Genomic DNA, 23,609 nt, shown 5'->3' on the forward strand with positions numbered 1-23,609 from the left:
GGGCCTGCGGGCGCGGAGATAAAAGGAGGCGCGCGGGCGGCGCGGAGCCAGACGCAGCGGGCCCGGGCGCGCCGAGTTCCCCGGCCGCGCGCTCCTCGCTCGCTCGCTCGCTGAGTGCAGGCCCGGCCTCCGGAGCGGCGAGCATGGCGGGCGCCGGCGCCAAGCGGCGCGGGCCGGCCGCCCCGGCGGAGGAGGAGCGGCAGGCGCGGGAGAAGATGCTGGAGGCGCGGCGCGGGGCCGCGGCGGGCGCGGGCGCGGCGGGCGCGGACGAGGGCGTGGCCCTGCAGCGCAGCATCACGCTGCTCAACGGCGTGGCCATCATCGTGGGCACCATCATCGGCTCGGGCATCTTCGTGACGCCCACCGGCGTGCTGAAGGAGGCGGGCTCGCCGGGGCTGGCGCTCGTGGTGTGGGCCGCGTGCGGCGTCTTCTCCATCGTGGGCGCGCTCTGCTACGCCGAGCTGGGCACCACCATCTCCAAGTCGGGCGGCGACTACGCCTACATGCTGGAGGTCTACGGCTCGCTGCCCGCCTTCCTCAAGCTCTGGATCGAGCTGCTCATCATCCGGCCCTCCTCGCAGTACATCGTGGCGCTCGTCTTCGCCACCTACCTGCTCAAGCCGGTCTTCCCCAGCTGCCCGGTGCCCGAGGAGGCCGCCAAGCTCGTGGGCTGCCTCTGCGTGCGTGAGTGCGGGGAGGGGGGCGGGGGGCGGCCGGGACCCCCCCAGCCCCGCACCCTTCCCGAAGTTCTGGACCAAGATCACTGGTTCCAGAACCCACGCGCGTCCATTCATTCCTGGACGGCGTCCCCGCCGGGCGGGGCGGTCCCCTTCCCCGCCTCATCCGGACCCAAGTCCGGTGCCCGCCTGGGGTCCGGCCGGCGCCACGCGGAGCGCCGCACCGCGCGCTTCCTGCTCCAGCTTCCTTGTGCCGCCTGCTCGTTAAAAGGGCAGCTGCGCCCTAGATCGCCGCCGCCTCGTCCTCCAAGCCGGCCTGTCGGGAGGCGCGCCGGCTGACGCGCGGCCGGCCGGCGGCGGCGCGGGCCCGGAGACCACCGCCCCCCTGGCGAGACAGTTCGCTGGTGCAAGTTAGGCTTCCGGGAGAGTGTGCACCGGCCGTGCGATGCGTTCCCGAGGCTCCTAGCAGTTCTCGGGATCGTCCTTACGAGGAGCCGCGGCATCTAACACCGTGTGTTTGCGTCGGAGCAGACTTGATGCCAGAGCCTGCCCGGACCTTTACAGTGGGCGCCCGCGCGGGGTAGCAGGCCAACCTCGGAAATGGGGGCTGAGCCGGTGCTAGGCTTCCAACCCCGGGCCTGAGCACTCTTCCTGAGCCGCTTTGTGCTCAAGGCCACAGCGCCACTTCCAGCATTTTCTGAGTAGTTATTGTAGATAAAAGTATCAAGGGCTTTTTTGCCCAGGCTGGCTTTGAACCACTGTCCTCAGATCTCAGCCTCTTGAGCAGCTAGGATTATGGGTGTGAGCCACCAGCACCCAGCCAAAGTGCCTTTTAAGGACCTGTGTGCTTGGCTGTGGGAATGGAAAGCTGAGATTGCCTTCTGGTGGTGTGCGCGCACTGGAAGGTGTGGGAAATGCTGCCTTAGCAAACAGCATGGGCTAGGATGGAGCGTTTTCTAATCCTCTTTCTAGTGACCAAGTAGCACACAGGTACGTGGTGGGGTGAAAAATTACAGGCAGGACGTGTGTGGAGCAAGCATGGGATCACAGTTCACTCCGGGCCCTGGCCGAGTGCTCCCCAGCCTCTGCTGGCAGCTCTTAGTACTTTCTCTTCAATCTCAATTGGGTCATAAATACAGCGTGTTCTCCTGCTTTCTGAAAAGCCTGGAGTGATACTGCGGTGTTCGCACGTCGGTCCAGAGGCTCCTGCCTCTCAGGACCGCTTCCTTTACGCCCCAGCAAATGTGCTCCACACGTGTGCTTTGACCAGACAGCAGAAGGGTGTGTGGGTTCTAAGATTAGCCACACGCCTTCCCAAGAGGCTCTGCCAAGCCAGACACGCAGATTGTAGACTGTTGTTTTCTTTTCTGAGTTGCATGCATGCGCCAGTACCTGGGCTTAAGTTCAGGGTTTCAAGCTCTTGTTCGGCTTTTTCACTCAGGTTAGTGCTATACCACTTGATCCATGTTTCCAAGTGTCATTTTGTTGGCTAATTGGAGATAGTCTTGCCAACTTTTCTTCCCGGGCTGGCTTCAAACTGAGATCTTCAGATCTCAGCCTCCTGAGTAGCTAAGGATTGCAGGCATGAGCCTCCAGCTCCTTCTTTTTTTTCCCCCTTAATGTATTAGTGAGTAACCCAGGCTGGCCTGGAACTCAAGACCTTTCTACTTTAGGCCCCCTCCTCCCCCCCCCCAAGTGTTGTCTGTGTAGATATGCATCACGTGCCTGACTGCCGCTCACAGCTTTCTTCATAGGCCTTTTTTCCTTTCTTTCTTTCTTTTGCCAGTCATGGGGCCTGAACTCTGGGCCTGGGCACTGTCCCTCAGCTCTTCAGCTCAAGGCTAGCACACTACCACTTGAGCCACAGAACCACTTCTGACTTTTTTCTGCTTATGTGGTGCTGAGGAATCGAACTCAGGGCCTCTTGCATGCAAGGCAAGTGCTCTACCACTGTGCCACCTTCCCAGCCCCTTTCCTTTATTTCTTAAAGAAGAGTGGTGGAGTACCAGCTGTGAGGGATGGGGGATCCAGACAGCCCTTGTGGCCCCCGAACGGGCAGAGTCTTCCATCCAGTGGTGCCATGCCTCGTATGTGCTGTTCCACACTCAACAGTTGTTCCCCCGACTGCTTATGTGCGTGTTGCTATCCTGCTGTTGTTGGAACGGGGTTTTCAGGGGAGGGGGCATGTGGCCTTGGTGGAGCAGCCTACAGCGCTGAAGGGCAGGCAGACAGCCCCTATGGCCTGTGAACACTGCTGTTGGGGAGTGAGTTTTAGTGCATTTTGTGGTCTCCATAGAGCGGGACTCCACATGACTCGAGAGAGAAAAGAGCACTGTTGCCCATCGTCCTGTGGCCTGCTGGCACGCAAGGGCACAGTCTCCCTCCCGGTGCTGTGCCCCCGACGCCTCCGGAAAACCTTGGCTGCACAGGGGCACGCTTTTTTTTTTGTTTTTTTGGTTTTTTTGCCCGTCCCGTCCTGGGGCTTGAACTCAGGGCCTGGACACTATCCCTGAGCTTCTTTTGCTCAAGGCTAGTGCTCTACCACTTGAACCTCAGCACCACTTCTGGCTTTTTCTGTGTAGGTGGTACTGAGGAATGGAGCCCAGGGCTTTGTGCATGCCAGGCAAGCACTCTGCCACTGAGCCACATTCTCAGCCTGAGGGCATGCATTCTAGAGCAAAGTTCTTCTGTCAGAGCCTCTAGCTTCTGCTTGTTAAAATTGTGTTGTGAAGTGTGCCTTGGCCTTGGCACAGAGGGTGGAGAGAGGGCCTCTCTGCGGCGCTGATGTGGGAAGTCTAAAGATGAGGTCTTTATGGGCAGGTGCTAGTGTGTCTGCTAGCCCTGCTCAGCTGAAAAGGCAGACCTAGCTCCCTCCGGAGGGCCGTGTGCAGGGTCTCAGGAGTGGTTTGTGTGGCTTGTTTATTGCCGAGAACTTGGTGATATTTCCTTGGAGCTCCGCTGGTGCTAGAGTTTACCTTCTCGATGGAAGTCACAGACTGGAGCTTCAAGTCTGGCTGGGCTGGGATTTGATCCAGAAGCTTACCTAAATTCACGGTTGGTGAAGAGGGTGGTGTAGGAGCGGAGGCTGGCCTGGGGAGGACATAGCCTCCTGGGGAGCTCCAAGCTCCCAGTGCGTGACACCACCTCCTTCCCCACCCTGGGGAGCTCTTGGGAGAAGGGGTCCGACCGGGCTCCCGGCTCCGCTGTCCTGGTGCCACTTACCCGGCCTGCAGTGTCAGGGCTGTGGCCTCCAGGCTGTGGTTCCTCACACCCACACGGTTGTTGGGCAGAGGGTGGCACCCGGCCTGTGGACCCACTCTGGAGGGTTCATGCTCACGGACCCGGTCCTCCTGCAGATGAGCTCTGCTGGCTCTTGAGGCAGTGGCCACTTCCCCAAGGCTCCGGAGAGCCAGAGCTCACCAGCCTTCCCCATCCAGGAACTTCTGGGGGGAGATACTTTTCTGCCTTTGTCAAACCAAGAATAATGTTCTTAAATCCATGGGGCCTCTGAGCCTCCATCACCACACCTAAAACGGATTGTCCCAGCCCTGCCCCGGTGTTGATGGGGATTTTATTTAATGTGCAACACGGGCATTTCGGGCCTTCTCCACACACCTGGCCCCGTGCTCTGCAGCAGCCCCAGAACTGGCCCTGCTCATCGAGCAAAAGGAGGGAAGGAGGAGAGAAGCTCTCTCTTCCCCTGAGCCGGCCAGGTAACAGGGCAGGCTGGATGGAGAACTGTCAGGCCCCTCCCTGGAGGGCTGGGGCAAGAGATGGGTCTTGATGGCCACAGGGCTCCAGGGCGTCAGCTGACTGTCTAGTGATGAGGATGGTGTGTGAAGGAGTGTCTTCACTCCCTGTTTTCAGGCCGATAGCTGGTCTCCATCCCCCCCCCTGCCCCCCAGGGGCCTTGCTCCCCCATCTGGGTCCATCCAGTGAGGCCTTAGGAAACCTAAACCAGATCAGAGGATTCTGGACCTGCCCACAGCCACAGCTGGGACCTGAACAAGTCAGGGTCTGTGTTTTCAAAGCACACCCCCAGCCCCCCTCCACCCCCCGCTTCCCCCCCCAGCATCTCGGGCTGAGTCAGCATGGCCAGCAGCCTGGTCATTAGCCCCAAAACCCACTCTTCCGGCAGCATGAAAGCGAGGCACGCCTGAGCGGACCTTGTCAGTCATGGGACCTGGCCTAAGGCGAAGCATGTGACCGCAGAGGTGGGTGGGAGGGGGGCAGGCATTTCTCACCCCTTTTTTTCTGGGTCACAGACCCCTGGGTAAGCCCTAGTGCAAGCAGGATCTCTGCCCAGAGTGCCTGCCAGGGGCCTCCCCGCAGCAGAGCCGCGCCTTGGGCCCGGAGTAGGGTGAGATCCTGTCCCCCACAGCACCGTGACCGTGCGCCTCTCCTCACGTGCTCTGCCCAAGGATTGAAATCAGTGTTCCACCCTGGTCCTCCAGCTAGGGAAACCCAGGCCGGAGCAGGTGGGAGCCCAGAGCCAGGCACCTGCCAGGGGTCTGGAGTGGCCTAGGTGATACCATGTCCAGGAAGCCCAATTAGCCAAAGTAGGGAGGGACACTGCGGGTCAGATGCTTATTTGTGTCTGGACTCCACAGGACGTGCTCCCCACACAGTGTGAGCTGATTTCCCACAGGGAGTTGTCTGAGCCTCAGCCATCTCCATGGTGAAAATGAACTCCCAGCACGACAGGGCAGGGAATGAACCCCGACCCTCCCCCCCCCCCCGAGGGAGGAGCCCATGTGCTCTCCTCCCTCCCAGAGCTGTGGGGAGCTGCTCAGAGCACACCGTCCTGCCCCGTGCCCCCATCCTGTCTGCAGCAACAGGACCTGCGTTCTACAGGATGGCCCTGCAGGGCTGCCCTGCATGGTCCTTTCGGGTCCCCTGCCCTGACCCTGCAGGAGGACTCGTACCCTCAGCTCCGTGTTGATCCTGCATCTAGAAGTCTCTGGAGGTTCTGGAAGGTGTCAAAGCAGCCATGTGTGGGAAGCTGAGCACCTGAGCTGTCTTCCTGACCCCTGTCCTCCGATGGATGGCCAGGTGGGACGGTCCCCTGGCTGTGCCCAGCCCTGCCCTCCTGTGCCAGGATTTGCCAGCTATGTGCAGAGGTAGCTCTGACTTCCACCAGGGCTAAGAGCCTGGGGCTGGCAACCTGATTTCACAGGTCACCTGAGCTGGGCTGGCGGGCATCTGTCACTGCCCAGGCTCAAACAGTGTGAGAGCCTCTGGCCAGCACAGCCCCGAACTGCCCATCGCCAGCTCGGGCCCTGCGTCCAGCTCAGGCCCTGCATCCAGCTCACCGGTCTGGACATGCCTCCAGGTCAGGTGGTGCAGCTTCCACAACTCCCAGGTTCCCGTGGGACTCATCAGTGGATTTATCTAGGAGGACCTTGGGCTGCTGAGGAGTTCTGACTGGGCCTGGTCAGGGTGGACCCTCAAGCTGTGGCCATCCCCTGGGTCCTGTGTGTCCCAGCTGGAAGCAGGGCAGGGTGCGCAGGCTGGGGAGGGGGCCTGGAGCACCGGGCGGCCGGCAGCCTGCTGCAGCATGGCCCCTCCTGAGGTGGCCTCACGGCCCGCTCCAGTCGGCCACTCCCTCGCTCAGCCCAGGCCTCCGAGCCTTTTCCCGGTCAGTGGCTGGGCAGGGAGGAGAGGCCCCTGGCTGGACTGCCCGCCCTGTATACATTAGGGAAACCTGGGAGTGGGGCCCTCCCCAGAGCCTGCAGTAGACTTTCCACAGTGCGCAGGCTCACCCGGCTCTGCTCTGTTTACCCCAGCTGTAAATGAGGGTGCTGGTGTGGCAGGGACATGCAAGGCTCAGCATGGAACTGGAGGGGGAGACATCTTATCATGTGCACACAGGGCCTTGTGTGCTCCAGAGATAGAGCGCAGTGAACGGGCTGAGGACAGACGCCGCAGGGCGCACTGGCCTGCCATTCACCTACAAGTGCTGGAGGGGAAGCAGGCTCAGGGGTTAGGGACCGTGCCCAAGGCCACACAGCCTGTCCCCACTCAGCTAACAGCTGTGCATGCCCATGACGGTCCAGGTCCCCCGGAGCTGGCTTCAGAAGAGCCTGGTGAGGGGGTGGCTAGTGTGTCCGGGTTGGCAGATTTCTTGTGGCTTATTTAGCTTGTCTTCTTATAGCGTGACTTAGAGATAGGCCAGCCCTGTGTCCAGTCACTGACACCTCTACCCCTGGCAGGCAAGAACTGAGTGCTTAGGCAGGAGCCACCCTGGGTAGACTGGAGACGGGAGATAGCTATGGTGTGGCACGCTCAGGGCCTGGGCTCCAGCCAACACCCTACGGAACGGAAGTACGGAGACAGGAGCAGGAGGGCTGAAATTCAAGCACACCACCAGCCTCTGCATCACTAGTTTCTCCCCCGAGGGAGGCACAGGAGTAAGATACCCCTCCACCCAGCACAGGCAGTGCCTCTGCCACTGGACAGCCTGGCCCGGGAAGGGCCGGGTCCCCTGCTGACTGCCAGCAGGCGTGACTTAACCTCCTGGTCTCCAAACCGGTCTGGTTCTGATCTTCCCCTTGGTGGACAGCGGGGACCGGGGCAGTTGGGTCCAGGCAGGGATGGCTTGTGGCCTCTGGAGCCAGGAAAGGATGCTTCCAGCCATGGCCGTTACCTCCGAGTGGGCGCCCAGTGCCTGGGGACTTGGGGCCCGAGGCTTCTGGTCTCGCTGTGGTCCTGCCTGGTGAGATGGTCAGGGAGCCCGGGTCAGTGTCTGGGGATTCGGGTCAGGGGCGGGCCACGGGGCTGGCTGGCACGGCCGTGCCCTCTCCTGTGGTGGTGAGTGAGTGAGTGTAGGCAGGGCAGGAAGTGGGTCAGCCCTCCCAAATTGGCAAATCTCCACCCCTGGGCCTGTGGGGGAGGGGTGGCGGTACTGAGCTTTGGGAAGCCCCACGGTCACTGGACACCCTCTAAGCTCAGTTCCTGTGTGCTGGGAGGACTCAGATCAAGCTGTGGCCACCTGCAGGGACCCGGGGCCGGCCTGGGCCTAGGTCTCCGGCCAGCTGTGATGCAGTGGGCCAGCGCTGCTCCGCCTAGGCGCTGGCTGCCATTTTCCTGTGCCCTGGGGAGCCAGCTGGCTGTGCTGCCAGTGGCAGAACTGGTGAGTGTCGCCAGTCCTGTGACATGGCGTTCCTCTGGCAGAGACCCGACCCCCCCCAGCAGCGCATGCCCATCTCTAAATAGATGCCTTTGGGGAGGTGTCTGTTTAGACAGGCGGCTATTTGACAGGACATCGGTGCATCCGGGCCCGGCCTCAGTGCCTGAGTCTCCGTCTGAGCGAGGGCAGGCCTGGCTGGGACGTACTGTTAGGAGCCTGGCCATAGGACCCTCCAGCCTGCTGTCACCAAGGGAACATGGCCCCGCTCTGAGTCAGCAGGGTGGCCCTGCTCTTAGATGTTAGAGCAAGGTTAGAAGCAGGAGACAGACTTGAGGTGCTCGGGGCCTGTGGGAGGGGGCCGGGCCTGCCCAGCTATCCGCACCCAGTGCCGGGCACCAACTCCACCCGGCCTCGCTGCTCTGTGGCCGTGCTTGTAACCCTGGGGAGGACCTGCTTCCAGCAGGCGTGGAATCCTTGCTGTTTACAGTGCGTGTGCGCACACACGGCTTCTTGAGGGGCACCGTCACCTTCCTCGGAACGCCTGACCTTGGCACTGGCATGAAACTTTTTGGCCGAGGAGGGTCCCTGGTTACCGCTGCACTGACACGGCTGTGCCCGGCCGCACCTGCCTCCTCCCACCCGGGGCGGGAGCGTCTGCACCACTCCTCTCCCTCCAGAGTTGAGATGGGAAATAGTCGACCTGCCAGTGGGCATGGCCAGTGGGCGTGGCGGCGGCCTGGCAGCCACACCTCCACCGCTGCCACCCGCCCAAATGGGCAACTGATGCAATCGCCTGGCTGCTTGCTGCATCCGGGAGGCGGGGGAGTGGGCAGCCTGGCACACGCTTGCTTCTTTGTGGTCACACTCACCTTTCAGGAAACGTGAGAGTCAGGGACAGTCAGGTGGCTTTTCCCCCCTTCCCTTCCCCCCCTTCCCTCCCCCCCTCCCCCCGCAGAGTGCCTGGGCCCAAGGGGCTGAGCCATGGCTGCTAGGTGACAGTTTGGCTCGGCTCAGTGCCTAACAGACACATTTTCCTCTTCCTGGGAAGAGACTTCCGCTGTTCATCCACCCTCCCTGCTTCACCCTGGGGCTCTGGGGAAGCCTGCCCATGGAGGAGAACCAGCCAGAACAACTGCTCTCCGTCCCCTGTCCCTCCACCTCTGGTCAGCATCAGAGAGGGGCAGCCGGCGGGCTGCATCCTGCCCAGCTCCGGGGCCTTCCGGGGCCTTCACCTGGGACGTCAGGCCACATCCAGTTAATTAGTGTGGATTTAGTTCTTTGAAGTCTGTTCTTCAAATAGCAAAATGACATGTAATTAGTCCAGCCCGGCGTCTTGCGGCCTGAGCTGGCTGTGGCTGTGTGGCGGAGGGGGGTGGGGCGGGGTGAGCCGTGGTGGTCCACCGGACGGCGCTGTGCCCTTCACGGGTTTATGTTTGATTCCGGCCACCAGGCCAGTGGAGCTGGGGAGGCTGGCAGCGCAGCCCCACCCCAGTCTCAGCCCCTAATCCTAGGAGGTGGTGGAACAGGAAGGGGCTGTATCATTTTCCGCAGTAGAACGGGGGGGGGGGGGGGACTACGGGGCCGCAGCTCCCTGAGCCTCCCACAGCCGGCTCTGGCCCAGGTCTGCAAATCTGTTGGCCCTGGCCTCCAGTCTTCAGTGAGCCTCCTGTTTCTGGGATGCAGAGTTCAAGGTTGTCTGGGTGCCAGTTGCTCTGGAGTCTGGGAGACATTCCGTGTGATTTCAGACAGGAACAAAATGGGGCACGTATCTGTCTCCCTCCACTCCCGGCCCACTGAGGCTGGCTATGCCTTGGGAGCAGGTATCAGTCTCCCTCCACTCCCGGCCCACTGAGGCTGGCTATGCCTTGGGAGCAGGCCTCCTGGCCGACACCTCTCCGGCACAGCCTGGGTCCTCACCGCTGCTCTGGACTTGCCAGATGGACCCATGGGACCGGCGGCCTTGTTGTCTTAGGCAAGAGGAGCTGTGCCTTTTGGCTGGCAGGGACAGTGGCAGAGCAGCACTCCCCCTCCAAGTTGACCCAGAGGGAGCTGCTTTTCTGCAGGGACACCAGCTCCCACAGGAGCTGTGGTAGTCACAGAAAGTCCCTTAGGAGGCTGACATCCAGTCACTAAAAAGGAAATCTTGCCAGACACTGGTGGCTTATATCTGTAATCCTAGTTGCTATGGAGACTGAGACCTGGAGGATCAAAGTTCAGAGCTAGCCTGTGTAGAAAAATCTTTGAGACTTTGTCTACAATTAGCAAAATGCTGGGCTGGGGGCATGGCTTAAGTGGTAGATATAACACCAGCCATCAGCAAGCCCATAAGCAGTCATGAGGCTGAATTCAAGTCAATACTGGCAAAGAGAAGAAAAACCATGGGTGGGGGGCTGGGAAGGTGGCTCAGTGGTAGAGCGCTCGCCTTGCGTGCATGAGGCCCTGGGCTCGATTCCTCTGCCCCACATAAGCAGAAAAGGCCAGAGGTGGCACTGTGGTTCAAGTGGTAGACCACTTGCCTTGAGCAAAAGAAACTCAGGGAGGGCTGGAAGGTGGCTCAGTGGTAGAGTGCTTGCCTTGAGCTGAAGAGCTGAGGGACAGCGCCCAGGCCCTGAGTTCAGGCCCCACAACCGACCAATAAAAGAAAAAGAAAAACCATGGGTGGGCCTGCAAACTGTCTGGCTGCAAACCATTTCCATTAGTGGGGCCCTTGACCTTGCCCGCTCCGTGCTGAGCCGTTACACTGGGTGGCCTGGCTGACGCAGGCTTGCTGGCCTCTCCCTGCAGTGCTGCTCACGGCTGTGAACTGCTACAGTGTGAAGGCCGCCACCCGCGTGCAGGACGCCTTCGCCGCCGCCAAGCTGCTGGCCCTGGCCTTGATCATCCTGCTCGGCTTCGTCCAGATCGGAAGGGGTAAGTGAGCCCGACCCTGTCCGTGGGGAGGGACCACCCGGCCAGGTACGCACGGCCTGGGGTGAGGCCTAGCCTCTCCTGCCTGCGGCCCCTCCCTGTCCCTTTGGTGAGTCCTGTGTGTGCAGGGCAGGCCTCAGAGTGGGCCTCTCCTGCCTCACACCCGCCCGTCTTCGTGGGGGACGCTCCTCTTCCTCCCCCACACTGGCTGGGCTGCCTCACGGTACCATTTACCATCTGGGGCTGTGTGGGGTTGTCTCTGCCCCTCTGGCGGTGGAATGAGGCCCAGAGACACCTAGAGAACGGGCTCTTGGTGGCTTTGGTGGCTGGGCCAGCGCACAGGCAGGACGTGGGGTTGGGAGGACCAGAGCTGGGGCCAGGGTCTGCCCGAGGTACTGCTGCACGCACGAGACAGAGCACGCCGCTCTCTGGACCTTGGCCTTGACCTTGACCTGAAGAGGTCATGCAGGTCCTCCATGGGAAGCCATGTTAAAGCATCTGAGGCCAAGTAGGGTTAACAGTTTAGACCCTCCTCAGGCAGTTAAAGCTGGGCACAGTGGTACATGACTGCCATGCCCACTACGATGAAGCTAAAGTAGGAAGGTCCAGGCCAGGCATCAGCACAGAGCCTGATGGGGGGGGGGGCTGGGAAGGTGGCTCAGTGGTAAAGTGCTTGCCTTGCATGCATGAGGACCTGGGTTCGATTCCTCAGTACCACATAAGCAAAAAGAAAAAGAAAAAGATTTAAAAAGAAAAAGGACTGGGGCCAGTCTACCGCTCAAGCGGTAGACTCCCTGCCTAGCACGGACAAGACTGGTTCCAGCCCACCCCACCCCCCAAATACCAGGCCCTGGGTTCCAGCCGCCCTGGGCTCCTCAGGTGTGCTCCTGTGTGACTCCGGCAGCGGCTCGCTGGCCACCTTCGCATGGGCTGGGAGAGCAGGAGCGCACACGTGCACGTCCTAGGGCAGCTGGGACTCGGAGCCAGCCCCACAGGCAGTGGGGGCTGGGGCTGGGGGACTTCACACCTTCCCCCGTCATCAGCCCCTCCCCAGCATGCTAGGCCCTGCCTGCCTGGGCCTGTCATTTCCCAGATACAAGCTCCCTCGAGAGCCACGAGGTGCAGACATCCACGCCACCGTCATCACGACAGGGGAAGGGGGGCAAGTCTGGACCCCAGTGGTGTGCGGGGTCCTGGACCCTGCCCGCACAAGGGCCCAGTCGAGTCACGTTTGCTACCATGGAAGGTGGCCTTGCTGACTCCGAGCCTGACCTGGTCCCATAAGTGTCCGCACGGGGACTCTCGGGGTCACGTGGGGCACAGGACCTTCTTATAGTCCTGGCTCCAGCCTGCCACGCCTCTCCCCCCTTGGGGCGATGAAGGAGCCTTCAGGTTCAAGACAGACCAGTCCCTGCTCGAGCCTTTGGGACCCTGGCTGTCAAGGCCCTCTGAGGCTCGGGGTAAGGTTGCCAGGTGAGGCTGTCTCGGGAGCCCAGCCACAGGGAGGCTGGCCGTGGGGAGGGGCGCCTGTGCCTCATCTTGCAGCAGGAGGGGCACGGGGGACGGGAGCCGGGGCACCTGCGCAGCTGCTGTGACTAGAGACCGGTAGGGATGGCAAGGAGCTTCTGTTCAGCTTGAATACACAGTGTGCATAATTCCAGTGGCTCTGGATGCCCCCCCACCCCCCACACACATACCCAGAAGCACTTTCTGAGCATTGTGCGCAGTTGCGGCGTCTGCAGAATTCCCGTGTGATATTCTCCGGCCGGCCCCTGTGTCCAGATGGACGCCCCACTGGGGGCGTGACGGAATGCTGGCACCTTGCTCCCGTGGCAGTGGTCTGGGCAGCCAGGGTCCTCCACGCCAAGGGCACTGACCCACAGTACCTGGGCGCTTTGAGGAGAAGAGCCCCTGGCTGCAGCAGCCCTCGCACATGCTGAGGGCCTGGCGGGGGCCGTTGTCCGCAGCGCCATTTCCTTGCGCAGACCTCCTGCCTCTCGGGAAGGTCCACACCTGTGGACAGTTGTCCACTGTGCTTCCCCGTGGTTCCCACTGCAGAGGACGTGACCTGCTCTCCACAGCTGGTGTCATGCGGGGGCTTCCAGGAGCTGTCGATCCCGTGCAAGGGAAGGCTGCTGATTGAGCCAGAAAAGCCCCGAGGCTCTGGTGGACGGTCTCTCTCCCCTCGGTGTTGAAGGAGCTTTGGACCCCCCACTCTGCTGGCACAGGGGACTGGGGACATGGAGAGCTTCAGGCCAGTCATGTCTGGATTCGCTCCGTCCAACGGGATGGCCGGGAGAGGGTCAGCTCCTGGGGCGGAGCCTGGGGGCCAGGAGCAGGCAGGTGGGCAGGCATGGAGAGTGGGCACCCACTGCCTTTGCCTGCTGCGTCCCTTCCTTGTCAGCTGGCCCCTCGCCCACTGAGCCTGGCAGGGGCTACAGTGGGAGATCAGGATGTTCCCAGACACACGTGGGCCAGGCCTTTGTCTCTGAGGCCAGCGTGGGAGTGGGGTGCGGGAGGCTTCCTCTGGGCCTGCAGGGGCCGCTCCCCAGGAGGACACACAATGCCCCATTGTGCTTCTGCCCGCGCTGCCCACCCGGTGGCAGAGCACGCTAATCTCCCGGGCAGGACGGGGATTGGACAGTCCTCCCACGTTCATCATGGAGGTTTGTCCTCCCTCCCAAGCGCGTGGGCAGCCTCAGCCCCTCCCAGCAGCGTGGGGCGCATGGCCGCGCGGGGCTGGGGAACATCACCAGGCGCCCCGCAGGCTCCCCCAGGACGCCGCTCGCTGCGCAGCAGGCCCCACCGTGACCACAGGCATGGTGTGTAGGCTGCCAACTCAGTCCGCTTCGTCTGCCCCTGGGTCCATGGGGACATGGAAGATGCTGGAGAGCCTGGCGGCAAAGTTGGGGGATGTCTGGAGTGGTGGCTCACGCCTAGAATCCCAGCCCTCAGGAGGCTACATAGCAAGACCCTGTCTCAGAGCAAATCCGTGGACAGTCACCGGGATGGCCAAGATCACTGGCCTGCTGATCCATTACTGTGGAATGTTCTGGAAGGCACCCCCAAAGGCATACCACTTTCCACCTTACACCCCCACTCCTCCCAGCTTCACGCACAGGTGAAGCCAGCAGCAGGCAGGGGTGGTATCTGTGCAGAGCTGCCTGGGACTCGCTAGTGTCTGGAAGGGACGGCAGGGGGGCGCTGGCCAGTCGTGGGACCCTCGGCTCCAGGTGAGCGCTGAGAGCCACTTCACACCCAGCGAGGAAGCTCTCGGCGCCTGCGGCCGGCCGGCCCAGCCCGGGGAAGCGGACTGGGCTGACACTGTGGAGGCGCCAGACAGCCGGTGCTGCCTGGGGGGGGTGGGCCTCCTCGCTGTGTTTTTGCATGGTGGAGAGGATGTGTCCCCGAGAGTCACCAAGTGACCCCTCGGCCTCAGGAACCTCCCTGTGTCTGTCAGTGCCTGCTTCTCAGACGCAGGAAACAGCGAGACTCACCGCGCCTAACTAGGGTCACTTCGCAAACAGGTGACTCCCTGAAACCCCATTCAGAGCTGTCCCTCCTTCCGTGGCTCAGTCACATCTCCTGGAGCCCTTTTTGGGAAAGGGGTCTCTGCGATGCTATTGAGGTGACACGCTGCACAGGAAGTGTGTGCACAAGTCTGCTCGCCCACTGTCCTCACGGGCTGCTTCTCACATGCGTGGTACAGGGCCGCCTGCCTCCGGCCTCCAAGAGACCTGCCCCGAGCTCAAACAGATCAGGGAGGCCGCAGTTCGAGCCCCTGGTGTCCCAGCTGACTCCATATGGCTTGATGTTCACATCTCTGGGCCTAGGGAAGTGTTCTGGAAGGGACAGGGCTGCTCATTCCTTCCCTGTCCTCTGCACCATCCGCTGGGGCTGGGGTGGCCTGTGGTGGGTTCCGGCAGGGCTGAGGGGCTGGCTCCACCACCCTCAGGGTGGCTTGGACCACGAGGACGGGGCCCAGCCCCAGGGAAGCTGGGGCTGTGGTCAGATGTCTCACCAAGTGAATGCAACTTGCCTTAAGGAAAAGCCCTCAGACCGCCTTTGTTTGTTACAATATATTGCTCCAAGAACATTCCAGAACTTGCAGCATGACCTCTAACCAGCATTCTTCTGTCGGTGTTTCCTAGGTGATGTGTCCAATCTGGACCCCAAGTTCTCCTTTGAAGGCACCAAGCTGGACGTGGGGAACATCGTGCTGGCCCTGTACAGTGGCCTCTTCGCCTATGGAGGATGGTAGGCTCCATAAAGTCTGCATCTTGTGGCCCTGACGTGCGTAGACCCCTATGGGAGTGGTGGATAACAAACAATTGTCTGAATTCTAGGAACTACCTGAATTTTGTCACGGAGGAGATGATCAACCCCTACAGGTACGTGGAGACCTGCGGAGACAGCTCTTCGTCATTTTACCATGAGAAGAGACACTTCACGGGAAGCCATTGGTGGGCTCAGCCCGCCTCCAGAGTTGGGTGCAGGGGCATGGTTAGGATGGCGCCGGACAGGACTGGTTCCTAGGACTGTGACCTGGAAGGAGATTCACCCGAGGGTGGGCCACACGTGCCTGGGGGCCCCAGGCTGAGTCTGATGCCCATGGGTGGCCCCGCCTGCTCCCCCTTCTGCGCACACACGCCTGTGTGTGTGTGCGCGCGCGTGTGTGTGCATGTAGGCGTGCACAGTGTCAGAGGGGCTCCCGTGGGGTGTGGGCTATGGCTCTAGTCCTCCACGGTGGGGACTGGTCAGTGGCCCAGCTAGCGGGCAGGGCAGCTCAGGGCAGCTCGGCTCCCAGTGCTCGCGGTCCCCTGGGAGGTGCCCTTGTTCCCTGGGGTAGAAGGCTCACCCAGCTCCCCCAGCCCGGATGCACGCGTGTCCCGCGGCCTGCGGTGCCAGTGGTAGTCTGAACCGTTGGCCTGGGGAGTGAAGCCCAGACAGAGCGGCTGCAGTGGGAAGTAGTCCAGGCTTTCCTGAACGAGGGGCCCCGCCGTTCCTTCCAGAAACCTGCCCCTGGCCATCATCATTTCCCTGCCCATCGTCACGCTGGTGTACGTGCTGACCAACCTGGCCTACTTCACCACCCTGTCCACCGAGCAGATGCTGGCGTCTGAGGCCGTGGCTGTGGTGAGACAGCGCTCCAGCATCCCCTGGCCACAGAGACCGAGGCAGCCCGTACCCCCAGCCCGGGGCCAACCGCAGGCTGCTCTGTGCCCGAGTCTTGCTTCACTCGGGGGGCCCCATAGTTGCCATGGATCTCTGCTAAAGTGACTGCAGAGGGCCGCCGGCTGTGTGGTCAAGATCCTTGCCCTGGGTTTAAAAACCCTGCATCTGGGCAGAGGCCTACGGGGGGCGGGGGGGGTTCTGGCAGCACCATGGGGGGGGGGGGGGCTGCCACAGATCTGGCTGCCACTGCTTCCCCAAGGAGCAGCCCAGTCTACAAGTGTTGACCCAGAGCCCCAGCCCCGTCCACACGGGGACTGCCAGCCCTGCGGAGCCAGGCGCCCGCTGCCGCTCGCTAGGCACCACGGAGGATTCTGGACCAGTCTACAAGTGTTGACCCAGAGCCCCAGCCCCGTCCACACGGGGACTGCCAGCCCTGCGGAGCCAGGCGCCCGCTGCCGCTCGCTAGGCACCGCGGAGGATTCTGGACCAGTGGAGGCAGAGCCTCCCCTTGGGGAAGCGCAGGGGACAGGCCAGGCAGGGAAGTCTGACTTGCTGTGTCCCCCAGGACTTCGGAAACTACCACCTGGGAGTCATGTCCTGGATCATCCCGGTCTTCGTGGGCTTGTCCTGCTTCGGCTCTGTCAACGGGTCCCTGTTCACGTCCTCCAGGTGAGTGTTCGCAGAGGCCACACCAGCTCTGCCAGGCGGCGCTCTGCTCCTGGAGAACGTGGCTGAGAGGGAGCTGCAGCTAGAGCGGGCCTCCCACGTGTCCACCCTGCCGCCCATGTGGTCGGGGACTCGGGCCCTCCCCACTCTGCCCTTCCTGCCCTGCCCACTCTGCCGTCCCCCTTCCCCCCGCCCTCCCTACTCTGCCCTCCCCCCTCTGCTCCAGGAGCCTTCACCCCACCACTGCCCTCTCCGGGCCATGTATCATGGCCAGGCCTGGGCTGAAGCCCTGCTGCTCTGTCCACAGGCTGTTCTTTGTGGGGTCCAGGGAGGGCCACCTGCCATCGGTCCTCTCCATGATCCACCCGAAGCTCCTGACTCCTGTGCCCTCCCTTGTGTTCACGGTAAGCCTGGTCCACGCCCGGTACCTGCAACCCCACCATCCCCGCCCCAGGACCTGGGGTCCCAGGCCACACGCTGCAGTTCCAGGCCTGGCTACGATTGCTCAGTTTTAATTCCATATGTAATATGTGATCCTTACCAAGGGACAGCTGTCAATTCAAAAAGCCCAGAAGCCTGTGAGCCGTGCCACGCCCCCCACCCTCCCCAGGGAGCCAGCTCACACGGTCTTTGCTGTGGCCTCTGGTGCCTGGCTGAGGTCACCCGCTGCACACGTGTTCTTCCTGATGGGCTCCATCTTCCTTCCCAGCTCGTCTGTGTGCATGCGGTGCTAGGTCTGTGTCACTGTAACAGTCACTCGTCTGCACAGAAGCTCAGGCCCACGGGAGGCTGTAGTGCAGGTGGCTTTGGGGCTGGGCAGGGATTAACGGGTTGCCTCCCACGCTGGGGCCAGCAGTCTCCACCTCACCTGAGCATTATGCCGACCGGTCCTGGCCTCTGGTCACACCCGCTGTGCCCACCTGGCTTGGTTAGAGTCGAGTCTTTGCACAGCGTGCCTGAAGGAGAGGGTTAGCTGCGGCTCCTGAGGTAGACTTGCTGACATAGCTGGACGGGTAGCGCCCAGCTGGGCGTCCTCTGGGCCGTGCATCCCCCCGCCCCGGGCCGGCCAGCCACAGTGGGCCGGGCTCACCGACCTGTCTCCGCTTCCAGTGCGCCATGACACTGCTGTACGCCTTCTCCAAAGACATCTTCTCCGTCATCAACTTCTTCAGCTTCTTCAACTGGCTCTGTGTGGCCCTGGCCATCATTGGCATGATGTGGCTTCGCTTTAAGAAGCCAGAGCTGGAGCGGCCCATCAAGGTGAGTGTCTGGGGGATGTTCTGGCTGTGGGGTCCCGGTGGACATCCTGGCCACGAGGTCCCAAGTCATCAGGCTCATAGAGAGCAGCAGCAGCCCACACAGCCTCTGGGTCCTGCCCTTGCCTTCTGAGCTGGTTCTGGGGAGAACTGGGTGAGGCAGTGTGTATAAGTGCGCAGCCAGAGAGTCCAGGGGCTGCCTGGAGATGACAGGGCAGCCCGGCTCCCCCTGCTCCTGGTTTGTTTCTGGGGGCTGCGGGCAGACTGCCCATTGAGCCAGAGCATGTCTCCGACGGCCAGTGTGAAGTCGGCCAGTCCTGAGGAGGCGGGAGGGGCCACCCTTCATGGTGACCAGCACAGGGGTGGCGCTGTTGGGGAAGGGTCGGGGGTGGTGTCTGGCAACCCAGGCCTGTGACCCATTGCCGAGGGTGGCCTGGCCGTCTACAGGGTTAGTGCAGTCGAACTCTGACAAGTCCCGTCCACAGTGACACTCCAGTGGCAGACCCAGCCCCCAGCCCACCGGCCCTCACAGCCGCTGCCTGCACCCCGCAGCTGTGGGGTCGGGGGCCTTCTGCTTGGACCATCGCAAGTGACTCTGAGGAGTGGCCAGGGTCTGCCCAGAAGTGCTGGGCCGCCACCGCCGGTGCTGCTGTGGGGCTGGCAGGGCCACCGCCGGTGCTGCTGTGGGGCTGGCAGGGCCAGGCTCCCACGCCCTCGCAAGGCCTTGCCGTCAGGTCGGCTGGGCTGGTTCCCTGCCACACTGGGCATCACAGCCAAGTCCAGGTTAAACAGCCGTCCCGCCTGCTCCAAAGCAGAGCACCGGCCCTGTGAGGAGTGGACTCGGAAGGAGAGGAGGGTGGGGGGCCCCAGGGCCCGGAGGTGCAGCTGGGTCTTGGAAGAAAGCGGCCCCAGGGGCCCAGAGTGGGGCGGGGCCGGTGGCCGGGCACTCGCTCGGCAGTGTGGAGAACCTGTCACCTCCCCAATGTGGCGCCGCAGGTGAACCTGGCCCTCCCGGTGTTCTTCATCCTGGCCTGCCTGTTCCTGATCGCCGTGTCCTTCTGGAAGACGCCGGTGGAGTGCGGCATCGGCTTCGCCATCATCCTCAGCGGCCTGCCCATCTACTACTTCGGTGTCTGGTGGAAAAACAAGCCCAAGTGGCTCCTGCAGGGCATCTGTGAGTGTCCCGGGCCCTGCCCCGCCCTGCCCGCACCACGGAGCGCCGGTCCGGCCTGGCCGCAGCTCCGAGGCCCAGGGCCCTGGTGTTGGCAGCCAGGCAGGCCGTGTGTTCCAGGGATGAGGCTCGGCACTGGCTATTCTCAGAATAGGGATGCAGAGAGCCCCGCAGCCTCTGCCAAGTAACACCCCACGTCAGCCACCAGCTTAACAGGCCGCCTGACCCAGAAAGGCTGAGCCAGGAGGGCGGGGCCTTCCCAGGCCTGGCTCCGGCCGGGGGGAAGGGGGGAGGCCCCACCTCGCCCGCTACAAAAGGCCAGGCCCCTGCCCTTGTCTCCAGGGAATTGAGGTTCCTCAGTGCTCACAGTAACAGAGTGTACGCACACGCACAGTGATAGACCAGGAGTCTGAAGCAGAGACGCCGCACCCTGAGCCCCGATTCCCCCTCCCGCATGCTTTCTTGGCCGGGTGATGTGTGTGCACAGCTCTCCGCAGGCAGGCAGGCAGTCCAGCCGGGTCCCCGCCGCCTGGCTGGGGAGGACGCCGGCTCCCGGCTGCCACACTAGCAGGCTGCCAGGCCCCAGGGCTTGCTCCACCCCTGCCCCTCACCACTCTCCCTCCCAGCCTCGGCAGCTGGGCCACTTGTGCACTTCTGGGGAGCTGACCGGGAGTCCGGGGCGAGCACCTGCTGTCCACGGCACATGTGACTCCTGTCGTGGGGGGGCGGGGGGGGTCTGAGTTTTCCCCCAGCAGCAGCTGGGCTGTGGGCCACACTTGCAAGGAGGCCGTGGCGGGGACGGCCCCTCGCTCACTCGCCGCCTCTCTCTTTCCCTGCAGTCTCCACCACTGTCCTGTGTCAGAAGCTCATGCAGGTGGTCCCACAGGAGAACTAGCGCCGAGGCCCAGGCACCGCTGGGAGAGGACACCGCACCCGTTCCCAGACGCCTCGCCCACAGGCCAGCGCCTCTGGCCTCTCCTCACCACCCTGCGGGCCAGGCACTCAAGGCACTGAGAACGTTCTGGTACGAGTTTCGGACAAGGAACATCAGCGGTAGCTCCCTGGCCTTGCGCGAGCCGTGCGCCCGGCGGCCCGGCTGGCGCTGTCATGCCCGGCCCTTGTTTGTGGTTCTAGTTTTTGTTTTAACTTAAGTTTTTGCGTCTGACGCAGCATCTTGGTTAAGGCCACCAAGGTGATTTTTAAAAGAAATGGGGCGGGAGATGGGCAGCATGCCCGCGGCTCGGCCCGCACCCAGGGACCAGATCACTGTTGCCGAGACAGAACTACTGAGACGCCACAGTCACAGCCACACCGAGGACTCCGCTGACCGCTGGACCCCAACACTAGGCTTTTGTTCTTCTGAGGTCCTGGGGATGGTGCCCAGGGCTTCCTGCATGCCAGGCTCGCTCTATTGACCCCCTGGGCTTCTGTCTGTCTGAAAGTCCTAGAGGAATCTCAGAGCACGGCTGACTGGCTGATGGCTTGGCGGGAAGAGCTGGCACCTGCCCTGAGTGGCCGGAGGTGGGAGACAGCCGTGCTGCCCTGTGTGCACATGTTCTGTGGCCGGGGGGGACACCCCTGGCTCCCACAGGCCACATCCAGCTCCCCCGACCGAGCGGAGCCGGCACAGCAGACCCGGGGTCTCCATCCGCGGCGCTGTGCATTCCTGGAGACCCTGGGGACCTGGCACTGCTTATGAGCCTGGCTCTCTGCCAGCTGGACAGATCACCCGCGCAGCCCCTAGCCCAGGTGTCGCTGTCTCCTGCCTGGTTGTCTGCAGCCGCTTTTCAAGCAGATGGAACCAAGTGACCCCTCCTGCCTGGCTGCGTGCCGCCTCCTCCCCGGCAGGGCCAGCCCAGCTCGTCCAACCACGCCGAATCCTGAAGTCCCTGGAAAGCCACAGGGCGGCTTGTAGCACCTTCAAGACAGACTCCCCGTGGGCCTGGCCTGCCTGGGGGTTGGACAGCCGCACTCAGCCGGGACTGCTGGAGCGTCTGCACAGACCGTGGCCGCTTCGGGCCTGGCGGCACCTAACAAGCATCGCGCCCATCCCTTTGCCTTTCTGTTTTGTCCTAACGTCTTACTGCGCTTTCTGTTCATCCAGTGGCCAGGCTGCGGGCTCTCTGGTGTGGGTCTGTGTGGCTGTGTCGGGCCCCATCCTGGGCCATCCACTGTGACATCCAGCATTGATGACATTGTTCTTTTCTTGTTAATGGCTAACCTGTTACACGAGGGTAGGGTGGGATAGAGTTCTGCTAGTTCTGTTTTGTGGGATTTTGTTTTTAAAGAAAAGCAGTTGGAAATTGAATGTCTTCAGTGTTTTCTTTGGCATCAGGTTTGGGGTGAGGGTGCCTGGCCACCCCTTTACCACATGCACCATGTGCTCTTCCTTCTGGAGTGCTCCCTGGGCTGTGGTGGGAGGGGCATGGCCTGGCCGAGCAGTGAGCTGGAAAGATTGTGAGCCACAGACACCAGCCCTGGCACAGGTGGGGGGCAGGGAGCACAGCAAGGAAGGAGGCCGCTCTTCTCTTCATTTCTGAAACACCCTTCAGAGAGCTGAGGTCAAAGGTCAGACCCTGAGGGCCAGCAGTGCCCTGGGGATGGGACAGCCAGAACCCTAACAGGGCCGCCTCCAAACCCCAAAGCCCGGCTCCCCGGACCCAGCTCCCCTGCAGAAAGGGCGGCCCGGCTCCCCGGAAGCCAGCTCCCCTGCAGAAAGGGCGGCCCGGCTCCCTGGAAGCCAGCTCCACTGCAGAAAGGGCGAAGGCCCAGCCACGCGCTGGGGTGGGCGGGGCACTCGAGCGAGCCCCGACCCTGTGTCCTCACCTACCCCTGCTGCGGCCTCTTGAGGATGTGATGGTGTCCCTGCAATCGGGAAGGGAAGCCGCAGACCTCAGCAGTGCCACCCAAAGGCAGGCAGGTGAGGGCTGATGGCATGCTCAGCCCTGTTCGGGGGGGGGGGGGGGGGAGGCAGGGGGGAACCCTGTTCCCAGACGCGGGGAGGCGGGCTCCCGAGCCGGCCCGCGGAGTCAGGCTGTCCTCAGGGCTCTGGGCCTGCTCGCCACCACCTCCTGGTGTCAGCCTTTGACCCTGGCCCCCAGGACTGTCCCAAAAGGCAGCTGGCGAGCTGCAGGCACCATATCCAGGCCGGGCTAGGCCCCAGAAAGCGCCCTGGGGCTCCTGGCCCACTGGGCATCAGCAAGGAGGAGCCTCTGGGCTCTTCTCAGCCCGGCACGTGGGGCTGAGAAGCGCCCCGACTCTGGGCAGCCATCTGTGCGTTCCCATGCCCCCCAGATGGGCATTCTGGTCACCCTCAGGAGGAGGGGTGGCCACCCGCCCCACCCCCAGCACTTCCTGATGACATCCACGCTGACCTTCAGACAAGTCTGGCTAACAAGCACCCACTTCATGTCCTACAAACATGCTGAAAAGAAGCACCTTCCTCAGGGCCTCAAGCAGGTCCCGGCCCCCGGCCAGGCCAGGCAAAGCCAGCCCCACGGCTGGGTGCGGTGTCCTCCCTCCATGCTGACTTACTGACTCCACGCTGCCACTCTCCCTGCTGGCTCTGCCCGCTGCCTGGGCTCAGAGCCAGCGTGCGCGGGTGCCGGCTCTTCCGGCTCCTGAGGGTTCCCAGCACACTAGAAGTCTAGCTGAGGCCGGGGCTCCCTGGGGTCCCCGCAGCTGGCCCGGGACACAGGCTGACTTTGAGGGGCACGCCGACACTGGGAAGGATACGGACAGGCAGCAAAAGGCACGTGCAGAGCTGGGGCAGAGCTGGCTGGGGACCTCGAGCAGTTGGCTGGCGCTGGCGGCTCACCTGCCATCCGCCTGCAATCCCAGCTACTCAGGAGAGGCTGAGGTCTAAGGATTGTGGTTTGAAGCCCGGTCAGGCAGGAAAGTTTGTGAAACCCTTACCTCCAGCGAACCACCAGAAAACTGGAAGTGGCGCTGTGGCTCAAAGAGGGACAGCACCCAGGCCCCAAGTCCAAGCCCCATCTCACACACACACACACACACACACACACACACACACACACACACACACACCACTTTCTGCAGGATTGCTGCATGGGACCTCTGCTCTGTGAGGGGTCAGCATTAGGCAGAGTTTTCAGGGCTGCTCCCAGCCAGCCTTCTATTCTGTTGTCCAGACATGTGTGACCAGGCAGACCAGCCTGGCACCATGCTGCCCACCTCCACTCTCCCTTCAGGGGAAGATGCTCCTATCCATCCCCGGGTCCAGCTCAGTTCAACGAGCTGTCCTGTCCACGGAGAGGCAAGGAGACAGGGGTGTAGAACACTGCGGGGGGGGGGGCGGGGGTGAGCTGAGTTCTGGGCTAGTGGGGTCCTCTGCCTCTCAGAGCTGGACAAGATCTCCAAACATGGCCCGGCTTTGGTCTCTGAAAGCTTTATACACCCTTGGACTCCCTCCGAGACCTCATCGTAGTGAAGGGGAACCTGCCTGCCCCGTGCCTCCAGGCTGGGGGCTCTGGAAGCTCACCTGGGGTGAGCCCCCAGATGCTGCCTCCCTCGGGCCTCTCCCCCCAGACGGCCCCCTCCACCAGAGTCCCGGGAGCCCTGGCTCCCCCAGTGGGGGTCTGTTCTACATCCTGGAGACGGCGGGTCCA

The 23,609-nt window shown here is 62.6% G+C and overlaps 1 protein-coding gene across 1 annotated transcript; it reads left to right on the forward strand.

Annotated features, from left to right (window-relative positions):
* Positions 1-80: 80 nt before the first annotated feature.
* LOC138822837 (large neutral amino acids transporter small subunit 1) lies at positions 81-21,289 on the forward strand. Its single transcript, XM_070015784.1, has 10 exons — positions 81-684; positions 10,591-10,716; positions 14,865-14,970; positions 15,060-15,104; positions 15,726-15,849; positions 16,454-16,557; positions 16,862-16,958; positions 17,665-17,814; positions 18,807-18,984; positions 19,821-21,289. Exons 1-10 carry the CDS (start codon positions 144-146, stop codon positions 19,874-19,876), a joined length of 1,527 nt encoding a protein of 508 aa, XP_069871885.1. The 5' UTR covers positions 81-143; the 3' UTR covers positions 19,877-21,289.
* The last annotated feature ends 2,320 nt before the right edge of the window (positions 21,290-23,609 follow it).

This window comes from Dipodomys merriami, unplaced genomic scaffold (assembly GCF_024711535.1).
Source record: "Dipodomys merriami isolate MVZ:Mamm:240054 unplaced genomic scaffold, mDipMer1.0.p SCAF_116, whole genome shotgun sequence".
NCBI classification, from domain to species: Eukaryota; Metazoa; Chordata; class Mammalia; order Rodentia; family Heteromyidae; genus Dipodomys; species Dipodomys merriami.

Coding starts and splice junctions, on each gene's coding strand:
- LOC138822837 (XM_070015784.1), top strand. CDS start 144: ATGGCGGGCGCCGGCGCCAAGCGGCGCGGGCCGGCCGCCCCGGCGGAG. Junction 14,971..15,059: donor CTCTTCGCCTATGGAGGATG/GTAGGCTCCATA, acceptor TCTGAATTCTAG/GAACTACCTGAATTTTGTCA. Junction 16,558..16,861: donor TCCCTGTTCACGTCCTCCAG/GTGAGTGTTCGC, acceptor CTCTGTCCACAG/GCTGTTCTTTGTGGGGTCCA.